The 11365-nt window shown below is 47.1% G+C and overlaps 1 protein-coding gene across 6 annotated transcripts in view; it reads left to right on the forward strand.

The window, feature by feature from the left end:
• The window catches only part of FLNB (filamin B), a 150699-nt gene that overhangs the window by 88953 nt on the left and 50381 nt on the right, over positions 1-11365 (forward strand). For all 6 annotated transcript variants that reach the window (XR_007134493.1, XM_047777889.1, XM_047777847.1 and 3 more), the window contains exons 15-20: positions 223-346; positions 665-825; positions 1955-2045; positions 2318-2487; positions 7662-7779; positions 10050-10312. Coding sequence is in view for 5 of the 6 variants with exons in the window: in XM_047777889.1 (XP_047633845.1) it covers positions 223-346; positions 665-825; positions 1955-2045; positions 2318-2487; positions 7662-7779; positions 10050-10312 (927 nt within the window). In the remaining variant the exon portion in view is untranslated. The remainder of the gene's footprint in view (positions 1-222; positions 347-664; positions 826-1954; positions 2046-2317; positions 2488-7661; positions 7780-10049; positions 10313-11365) is intronic.

Below are 11365 nucleotides of genomic sequence, written 5' to 3' on the forward strand. Positions count from 1 at the left end.
CATGGTATGAAAAACCCTGATCCTGAGGCACATCTGGGCTTTATGCCTGATGGCCAAGACAGATAGATGAAAAGAACCATGCTTGATGTGCCTGGGAGGATGGAGTGGCCCAAAAGGCCGAGTGCTCTAGATTGCCCGGAAGTATAATGTTATAACGTCTGTGTCTTTACTCGGTCCCTGTAGAGGAGACATTGATGACACCTTTCTCCCTGTCCTCTCTAGGTCAATATCGGGCAGGGTAGCCATCCCCAGAAGGTCAAAGTGTTTGGGCCAGGAGTGGAGCGAAGTGGACTGAAGGCAAATGAGCCTACTCACTTCACAGTGGACTGTACCGAGGCTGGGGAAGGTGAGAGGGGGGCTTCACCCAATGCAGTGACTGTTGCTTCTTAGGCAGTGAACTTTGAACCAGGAAATGCTCCACCTGAATAGGTAATTGTTCATCTAATGAGCCTCTGTGTCAGTTCTGTGATGATAGTCTTACTGATCCTCCATCCCTTCTTCATAACCGTGACTTAACACCTTTCCTTTCTCAGGTTTTTTTTTTTTTTTTTTTTAAACTGGAAACTCCCCAATTGCTTTTCTAGGGTGTTAGCTTGAGCTGGAAGTGATTGCATGGAACATGTTCTTTCTTGTAAACCGGTGCTAATAAGCTGGTCTGTTCCAGGTGATGTCAGTGTTGGCATTAAATGTGATGCCCGAGTGTTAAGTGAGGATGAGGAAGATGTGGATTTTGACATTATTCACAACGCCAATGACACATTTACAGTCAAGTATGTGCCTCCTGCTGCTGGGCGATACACAATCAAAGTCCTCTTTGCCTCTCAGGTATGTGTTTAGCTCTTTCTGGCCATTTGTGGGCATATTTCTTTTTTGTGCTTCTAGTGACAGGGCAGATGTGTTGAGAACTCTTCACAGTAGTTTTCTTCTCTGGTTCCTTGAAAGCAAGGAAAAAAAAAAAAAAAAGACCCAGAACTAAAATTTTACAAAAGTGAAATTTATTTTCTAATGAAAGTGGAACCATATATTCAGTGGTTAAAAGCCAGGCTCTGGAAAGAAATTAGTTGTTATAATTCTTTGGTGGCTAAGTGGATTAAAGATCTGGTGCTGTCACTGCTATGGTTTGAATCGCTGCTGTGACTCAGGTTTGATCCTTGGCCGAGGAACTTCCATATGACGCAGGTACGGCCAAAAAAAAAAAGAAAAAAGAATAATAATACAGATGTAGGTTTTTATATCCAGAATATCTAGATATGTTCTACTTAAGTCTTTAAAATGAGGACCTTGGCATTAGCTTTTAAATTTTTACAGGGAGAGAAGTTTAAAAATTTCAGATTGAGTTCATATTTACATGAGATAAGACAGGAAGAGCAGAACCCTAAAATAGGGACTAGTGGAATCCTGGTGATTCAAATTCACTTACATAAAGATGAGGGCTCTGCCGAAACATAATGGTTTTGAGCCAGCCAAATCCACTTTACCTTTTCTGCCTTTATTCTGACAGTCTGCAGCATTCTTTTTGGAGAATTATAATCACTGCATTTCTAATCATTCCTTGCACTCCTCAAACTGGAGCACTCTGTTATCCCTGGAGAACATTTCTTTGCTCTGACTCCATGTATTATTGTTTGGGGTTTTATTCTTAGTAGTATTTTTGCATACCAAATACTCAGCATTTGGTGTGAAATTCTGAGAGTCGTCAGAGTTAGATTCGTTTGTGGGAAGCCATCCTTTTACTGATATCAGGCTCCAGGCATCTAAGCGACCTCTGATGGCCCTTACCTTAGCATCAGTGACTTTTGATGCTAGCATGTGAAAACCTAATCATTGGTAGCAGAGGTTTGCTCCCTACCTGCTAGAGTGGAAGGACCCCCGACCCTGCCTTTGCTTTGGCAAAGGGCTAAGCTCAGGCAGTTGCTTCAGGGACTTTCCTCCTGAGACAGTGTCTCTGCTCCAGGAAATCCCCGCCAGCCCTTTCCGAGTCAGAGTTGACCCTTCCCACGATGCCAGCAAAGTGAAGGCGGAAGGTCCAGGACTCAGCAAATCAGGTAAGAGGGCGTGTGTGCTCAAGGGCAACCTGGAGGCATTGGGAACAGTTGGCCTGGGGGCCATGAGCCACTCACCACCCTCCTCCCGGCTTCCCACCAGAGCAGGTGCTACAGTTCAGCAAAGGCCTGAGCTGCAGGGCAGTGGCTGAGTGCCAGCCCCTGTCTCCACCTAGTGCCTTGCTAGAGCTGGTGCCCATGAACTTGTCAGACTGGTTCCAAAAGGGAAATCCCTCCAGCTGGGACTGTCTCCTCACCTCATTGTCTCCTCCCAGGTGTGGAAAACGGGAAACCGACCCACTTTACTGTCTACACCAAAGGGGCTGGAAAAGCCCCACTCAACGTGCAGTTCAGCAGCCCCCTTCCTGGCGACGCGGTGAAGGATTTGGATGTCATCGATAATTATGACTACTCCCACACCGTCAAATACACTCCCACCCAGCAGGTAGGGCCCCTCCCCCTCATGCGGGGCTGGGTCACATTGGACATCAGGTCTATGCTCTGACCTGTGCTCACCAAAAGACTGGCTGGTTACATCAGGAGGGCCTGAAAAATTCCCCAAGAGCAAATAGAAAACTAGCCAAATTCTACTCCCCCTCCCCTCAATTTCCCACCTCAGTTTTGGGTTTTAGCAGAGAAATGCTAAATTCTTAAAAATAAACCTAATATCTGCCTCTCTCTTATATACATTTTCTCATCCTTACCAGCTGCCTTTTTATCTTTTATTAGTTACTCACAGGGAAAGAATTGCCACACCTTTGTCCTTGTTGGCCCTTTTACCTTAGTTTACCCTTTTTACAAGGTGGTATAGGGGTCTTTGTCAAAGAGCCTTTAGTCCCTCAGGCCTGAAATATCACTTCAAGCACTAAATTATTCCCTTTTACGATCTAGGCTGCTTTGCTCTGATTGTTTTAGACAATAAGGGCCTACAAAACTGCCACTTTGGGGAGTTGCATTGTGGCTCAGTGGACGCTAACCTGACTAGTATCCATGAGGATGTGGGTTCGATCCCTGGCCTGGCTCAGTGGGTTAAGGATCCGGTGTTGCTGTGAGCTGTTGTATAGGTCACCGATGCGGCTCAGATCTGGCATTGCTGTGGCTGTGGTATAGGCCAGCAGCTGCAGCTCTCTTTGGACCCCTAACCTGAGAACTTCTGTATCCCACAGGTGCAGCCATTAAAAAAAAGACAAAACACGATACTGCCTCTCTGTATGAATTTGTGTTTACTTGTTTAAAATTTTATTTTGCTTCATGTTCATCCATACCTCTAGGGTCTAAGGAGCACATACTCCTTTAGAAAAGCCTGGATTCTACTACTGATGCATAGTGTTCTAAACAGTCATTCCAAACCTCTGAGATGCCTCCATTCTTGAACAAGAGTCTGTTCCCCTCCCACACACCCGCACCGCCCCCATCATGTGAGAAAAGCATTTATAAGAGAGGAAGGGTGATGATTTCTGCAGAAGCACTGTTTGAGAAGCAGCACTCCTGCCTGGGGCCCTCTTGTGAGGAGCTGCCACAGTAGAGCAGTGCAGTGCCGATGGAGAATGGTGGAGGTGTCCCCTTATGCTGGGCACTACACATCCTCGGAGACAGAATCTTTACCATGAGAACTTCCCTGGCATTCGGAAGTTCTGTTTGTGGGTGGCCTCTTACCTGCAGACATACTTCTTCCTGTGGTTTCTTTTACCCTAACAAGGGTTTCTGATTACTAATGGCAAAACGAATACTTCTGTAGATGAATACCATTTTGTCACCAGGCCTCAGTGCTAAGCAGGTAATTCTTTTCCTGCTGATGCTTATTAGGACTGGTGGGAGCCTTACCGCTGGCCACGCCAGCTTGAAAGCATCTTTGTTGTCAATTCTCTGCTTTCCTTAGGAGAAGTTCCTAGAAAGCATGGCCATGCTCAGTGGTCAAGATCACAAGATCCTTGACTCTTCCAAAAATATTCTGAGACTCTTGCTCGATCCTATATCTATATACCTTTTTTGTGTTTCAGCTGAGCTGCTAGAAAGTGGTTGCAGACATTAGGACAAGCTCAGATTTTGACCTGCACACCCAGAAGGGACTTGAGGACCCACTGCCCTTGGATGCCCCCAGCTCCCAATCGAGGTGGAGGTCAAGGTTGGGAGCTCAGTCCTGTTTTGTTATATTTCAAAAGGTAGCTAGAATGGAAGGCAACCTACTTCAGAGTCTTACTCCAAGGTCAAGTTCATCCATTTCCCTGATGGTAACAGGTTTTGAGGGCTGTTGGCATACTTGGTGGCCTCTTGGGGCTACTTGTGCAAATGCTATCAGTCCCTGCCCCTAGCTTGATGCCTCCATGGTGCCTCTCCTGTCCTTCTTATTTGTTGTTTAGAGTGAGGTTTACTGTTTTACATTTTGCACAACCTGCAATTCTGCCTGTTTCTCTATGGCAAAAAAAAAAAAAGAAAAATAATTATTCTCCTAGATTGTGAATTCCCAAGCATAGGATATCATGTCCTGCATATCGTTCCATCCCCAGCCCTGATGCTGTAGGTGCTTTGTATGGATGTGTGGCCGAATGCGTGAATAAAATGAAGTGGCACCTCCACTCACAAGCAGAAACAATATGAGAACTTTGTAACCTGGTAGCAGAGTGCGGCCAACACATCCTCATTTTTCTTTGAACTCTGGTTTCTGAAGGGCAGGTAACAGCTCAAGATGGAGTTAAAAATAAGTGTGCCTTTTGAGCTCTGCTCTTGGATGTGGTTATGAGGCAGGTGTCAGCCCAGGAAGCTGTGCAGGGCTACTTTGCAGGCTGCTGCCCAAAGGCACACCTTCTTCTGGTGGTTTTAGGGATCAAGATCTAGAACTTTGGGAGTTCCCGTTGTGGTACAGCGGAAATGAATATGACTAGAAACCATGAGGTTGTGGGTTCGATCCCTGGCTTCACTCAGTGGGTTAAGGATCTGGCGTTGCTGTGGCTGTTGAGTAGGCCCACAACTGTAGCTCCAATTAGACCCCTAGCCTGGGAACCTCCATATGCCATGGGTACACCCCATCCCCCCAAAAAAAGAGTCTGGAACTTTGGAGAAATGCAGCTGCTGAGTGTGTGTGGAGAGATGAGGATGGGTTCTGGCTCTTGGTGAACCCTTCACCCTCACATTTTGGGCTGTTGGCTCCTTCCTCCCTGACATCTGCAGCTTGCCTCCTGCAGTGGACCAGTGATAGATGTTGCTGGTTGATCCTGTTAGTTCTTATCAGAAGACGGTGGTCAGATTTTTGGCCTCAGAGGGGAGAGGACTCATTGGGCTGGTGCATTCATGCCCCAGCTGATCTCCCAGAGGTCAGATAAAGGCTTGACTTTATAGAAGGGCCACTATGCAATACCCGTCTTTCAGGAGAATTTTGCCTTCTGTGCTTTTGATTGTCTGTGGCCTCAGTGGCTTTAGTTTCTCACCCCAAGCTTCCCTGAACAGAGTGATTGGAGGGAGTGGAGGCAACAACTTCCTGATATGCTGAGTTCAGAGACACTGGGTACTGCAGACCCCACGTGCTGCTGTGGCACCTTTAGGAAGCCCCCGGAGCTTACCGCGCCTCACAGGAGAGCAGCCTTGCCCTTGATGTTATTACTGCTGGTAACCGTGGCTGTCATAGGTGGAGGGGTTTATCCATGGCTCTCTTGGTCCTGTCCTCACGGGCCTCATACAGAATTAGGTTAAGGTCTCAGAAGCATGTAGTGGGGAAAGAATAAAACTGTCCAGCCACCAGGAAAATCTGTGAAATGCACAGACCTCCCTACTTCCTCACCCTCTGGGGAAAACACACAAGCTGTTCCTTTGCTGGGGCCTCAGAGAAAACCTTAAAATGCTCCAGGCTATCTGAGGTATAAATCTCTAAGCTTTCTTCCCCCTCCTTGTTAGGTTATTTAAGGTAGAGTTAATTTCCTACCTGAGTTTTGCTTCCTTAGGTGGTTTATGATGGTTAATGAGAATGTTTTCTTTTATGGGAAGAGCAGGCTTAAGTGAAAGAGGATTTTCCTCTCTCTCTTGGGCACTTCAGAGAGGCGGTCAGATAACTTCTTTTTTTTTTTTTTTCACAGCAGAACCTTTACTTTATTTTTATTTATTTATTTATTTATTGTCTTTTTTGCTATTTCTTTGGGCTGCTCCCGCGGCATATGGAGGTTCCCAGGCTAGGGGTTGAATTGGAGCTGTAGCCACTGGCCTACGCCAGAGCCACAGCAACACGGGATCCGAGTCGCGTCTGCAACCTACACCATAGCTCACGGCAACGCCGGATTGTTAACCAACTGAGCAAGGGCAGGGACCGAACCCACTACCTCATGGTTCCTAGTCGGATTCGTTAACCACTGTGCCACGATGGGAACTCCGGTCAGATAACTTCTAATGGGTGATGGAGAAGGCTTTTCAGGACCTTTGGTTAGCTGGGAGGCCTGGTCCTCGAGGAATGAGGGTTTGGGGATAAACCATCAGGAGAGTTGGCCTGTTGGGAAGTCCGGGATCGCTGACATAGCATATCAATCCCTGCTCTGTTGAATGCAACCCACGTCCGATTTACGGAGGGAGTGGTGGGGGTGGGGCCACTGGGTTTTCATGCAGTGCTAATGCAGCCTGGAAAATCAATTCTACCTTCTTCATTGATGCAACCAATTTTTGTCTTGGCTTTGCTCTCCTTTATTACAAAAGGAATGTTAGAAAATATTCATAGGCCAAAAGCTACACCCTTTTTTAACACTGGATCCACAACAGCTTTCAGCGGGGGCTGAATGCCAGCCTGTTCCCTCTGTTCCAGCAGGGAACCATCCCTCCCTCTCCTTGCTTCTTTCCCTCCCACATCCCCTTACATGATGCCCAGGCATTTGAGGCGAGGGGGACCTTAATCTACTGAGACAGCTGTGGGCTTTCATGGAGCCGTGGTTTAGAGGCAGGGGATTCAGCCGACCATGGAGAGAGGAAGCCAGTAATGAGTGGGCCAGGACTGGCCGTTCTGTGCCTCCGCAGCCACCACGGCTGCTGGTGAGGGGCCTGCCAAACCCACAGGCACAGTCTGCCTTCACATTGGCAACTCTTTTTTCCTTGACATAGATGCAGGAGTTTAGATGCTGTGCAGTGGTCTTAGGAGGCCCAGGCAAACTTTGCAAATTCATGTTGCAGCCTGGTGGCCTGAAATTGATTCCCAGGACATGGACAAAAATGATTTTGTTGCATTAGAGGCTCCCAGGTCCCCTTGCTTTGCCCATCGCCAGGGCTGTGGGTGTATTGGGTGGGAGGGAGCAGCTAGGACTTGGGTTCAGATGCCAGGGTTGTGAGGCCCAGCTCTCATATTTGGAGCAAGTGATTTTACCTCCCTGAGCTGTAATTTCCTTTCTGGAAAAATGGTGATGGGAGTGGGAACCACCCCTTAGGGCCATTTTGAGACTGAATTGAGGAAATGCTTAAAAATACAAGCACGGTATGCTAATTCTTACTATGGGGCCAAAAACTTAGAGAAATATGCATGAGATGCTTTGTAAATTGGCCAGAGTCATATACCCTGCATCTCTGGGAAGAATTAAAGTTCCAGAAGGCAGGTTTAAACACCAAGTTAGTGTGTTTAAACTGAACACCTGTGGTTTTTCTCTCTCGTTCCAGGGCACCATGCAGGTTCTGGTTACATATGGCGGCGATCCTATCCCCAAAAGCCCTTTCACTGTGGGTGTGGCTGCTCCACTGGATCTGAGCAGGATCAAAGTCAATGGGCTGGAAAACAGTAAGTGCATCAGAATGGAGAGGGGAAAGGGCCAGTGAAGAGCAGTTAGATTCCCTTCAAAAGACAGTTTGCACAGAAGCAAATTCTGCCTTCAGAAACTTTGCAATCATACAGACTTGGATCTGAAGTAGGGCCCTGCCATGGAGTCGCTCCTGCCTGCTACTTAACATGCCCTTTAACCTCACCAAGCCTCTGTTTTTTCATTTGCACAGCAGAGACCAGGGGAAGAAGACTCAAAGGAATATTGTGAGAATTAAGTGAACTAATAATTAGGGGCTGGCTCATAGTCAGCCCTCAGGAACTGCTGGCACCACAGCAAGGGTTTTTATGACAGAATTTGGGGCATGTTGCTTTCCGGCAAATTTCTATTGTGCCACCTATCCTTGGCCACTGAGTTGACATTAGCGACAACCGTCAAGCATAAAAGCCAGCTCCTGGGCACTCAGAAACCACAGCTACAATGGGTCCCCAACCCTCATCCAAATACTCATTTAGCCTATGAGGTGTCTTATTAGTACAAGCTCATTTCATTTAACTTTTTTTCTTAAATTTTACTCCCTTTTTTTTGGTCCATGCTCACAGCTTGTGGAAGTTCCTGGGCCAAGGATTGAGTCCAGGCCACGGCTATAACCACCAGAGCCACAGCAGTGACCATTACTGGATCCTTAACCTGCTGAGCCACAAGGGAACTCCTGTTTAACTTTTTTTACTTCTGGAAATTTTCTAACATACGAAAGTAAAGAGAATAGTAGGATAGGAACACTGCACTTTTTGTTCAGCTTCTCATGTTTAACATGTGATCATGAAATTTTTTTTACACAAGTAATACAAAAACCCGTTTGTCATCTTAAAAACATCACAGTTAAAAGTCAGTCCCATTTAACCATCATCCCCTCCCCCCCAGGGTTAAACCAAATGACCGGTTCAGTTTTGATTCTTCCACATCATCTTTCTGCATCTGTACTTAACTATGTGCCAGCAGAAAGCATTCAGCAATGTTTATTTTGCATTAAAGTTACCCTGCTATACCAGTATGTCTCTGGCCTGCCTTCTTGCATCAGTGTATCTTGGAGAATGTTCACACTTACATCTTCTCATTGGCATTAGCTGCCGAGTGGCCCCAGCCTGGCTGCACCTGAGAGTCAAATTCGGTATGATCAGTGCATACCTTAGGGCAAGCCTCTTATTCAACCTGTGAGTTTTTCTCCAGGTCTCAGTGGGATCCTTGGTGAGCACCTTCGATGCCCTCTGACCAAAATGTACATGTTGTGAGTGAGGCCAGCTCCAGGGGCTCTGAAGCAAGAGCTCTAGGCTGGCTTTTGTCCCTGGGGAGCAGCCAGCTCTGAGCCTAAATAAGAACAGTCACAGTCCAGCTCTTCACGTGTCCCCTTGTTAACACCTTTCTCCAAGCCACCAATCGTTTTGACTCTAGACTGGGACAAGCACTATGTCACTTAGGAAGGCTTTGGGATGTGGAGCTCCAAGGCCTTTTTGCTTATGGCTTGGCACTGTTGATCTTGACAGTCCCTGGATTGCCCAAGTCAGGATTTCCTCAGGGGCAGGGGGAGGGTGGTGGCAGTGGGCCCTAGGCTCCCAGTGCTTTTGATTTGGTTCAAGTCCTTCCTTGTTTTGATCAAATGTAACACATGGGTTTTCTGTAGCCCTGCTTTGCAGAGACCTTTCAAGTATCAACACGGTACAGGGAGTCAGTTCTCAGCAGTCCAGACTTGCTTCCATGCCCCTGCATTGGCCAGTTCTGTGACTTTTACCTTCTTGGCTGCAGGTTTGAATGTGCTGCCAAGAGTTAGTAAATAAAACATTGGCTCCTGGGAGTGTTTTGATATAAAGTTAACACCAAAAGTAAGTAAAGAAGAGGACAGCTGTCAGGTTATGAGTTACTGCAGTTCATGGGGTCATGTCAGTTTAGATTTGAGTCCCAGCTTTGTAGTCTGCTAGATATGTACCCCCAGACAAATCACTTAAGCCATCTGAGCCTTAGTTTCTCCATCTGTTAAATCCCTTGGTTACTAATAAGTCCTCTGTAGGGTTGTGATGAAAATTAGAGATGATGTGTCATCTCACTCTGGTAAGGAAAGAGCACTCTGATAGTTGTTATTGAGGCTGATAATTCTCACCCAGTCTTGCCTCTTGTTCTGCATCAGCCATGAATTGTCGTGGAAGCTGAGAAAACATGTCCAAGGAACCATCACTGCTCTTGGTGGTTTTGCTGCTGGGCCAGCTCATCCCTTTGGCTTGTTTCCCTTTGCTAGGAGTCGAAGTTGGGAAGGATCAGGAGTTCGCCATTGACACCAGAGGGGCTGGAGGCCAGGGGAAGCTGGACGTGACGATCCTGAGCCCCTCGAGGAAGGTCGTGCCATGTCTGGTGGCGCCCGTGGCGGGCCGGGAGAGCAGCACGGCCAAGTTCATACCCCGGGAGGAGGGGCTGTACGCTGTCGATGTGACCTACGATGGACACCCTGTGCCTGGGAGCCCTTACATGGTGGAGGCCTCACTGCCGCCTGATCCCACCAAGGTCAGCTTTCCTTTTTCTTCCAGAACTTGACCTCTGTTGGCAGATATAACACTTCAGTTAATCCTTCTCTGGTTCTGCCTGGCGAAGACCTTTAAAGGTTGTCAGAAGTTTCTGTTGTTGCTCAGCAGTAATGAGGTCAACTAGTATCCATGAGGATGTGGGGTCAATCCCTGGTCCTGCTCAGTGGGTTAAGGATCTGGCATTGCCGTGAGCTGTGGTGTAAGTCACAGGCATGGCTTAGATCCACCGTTGTTGTGGCTGTGGTGTTGATCAGCAGCTGTAGCTCCAATTCGGCCCCCAGCCTGGGAACTTCCATATGCTGCAGGTATGGCCCTAAAAAAATAAAACAAAAAAAAAAGAAGATGGCTTTGTGCTGACAGTCAGTTCTCAGTGGTTGACCAGAGTTCTCTCTCCTGCAAACCCCTACACCTCCTCATGCTGTGGCTGTCAGGCTTCGGTGAGGGTCTCTGGTCCTTCATTTGTCAGCTTCAAGTGAGCCTGTAAGGGTGAGGTGAGATGGTGGGTATGGGGGCCTCAGTCTGAAGTCAGGCACACACAGTGAGCTTACCCTGCACAAGCGATTATAATGCAGTGTAAAAAATATACTATTTTCATTCTCTTTTACTCCCAGGAGCCTCAAATCAAGGGTTTTAGCATATTCCCAGTGTCCCTAATGGCATGAATCCTACAAAAACTGTCTTATTTGTTGAACCAGAGATGAAAGCTTCATCCCCTCTCTTCTAAAAATTTTAGTTGGGGTTTTGTTTATTTATTTATTTTTTTTTTGTTTTATGGCTGTACCTGCAGCATATAGAAGTTCGAGGGCCAGGGGTCAAATTGGAGCTGTAGCTTTCAGCCTATGCCACAGCCGTGGCAACACTAGATCTGAGCCACATCTGCTATGGCACAGCTTGCAGCAATAGCAGATCTTTAACACACTGAGCAAGGCCAGGGATCGAACCTGCATCCTCATGGATACTAATCAGGTTTTTAACCCGCTGAGCCACACCAGGAACTCTTAGGGTTTTTTGGTTTTGGTTTTGTTGTTAATTA

The sequence above is a fragment of the Phacochoerus africanus genome, chromosome 1 (genome assembly GCF_016906955.1).
Source record: "Phacochoerus africanus isolate WHEZ1 chromosome 1, ROS_Pafr_v1, whole genome shotgun sequence".
NCBI lineage: Eukaryota > Metazoa > Chordata > Mammalia > Artiodactyla > Suidae > Phacochoerus > Phacochoerus africanus.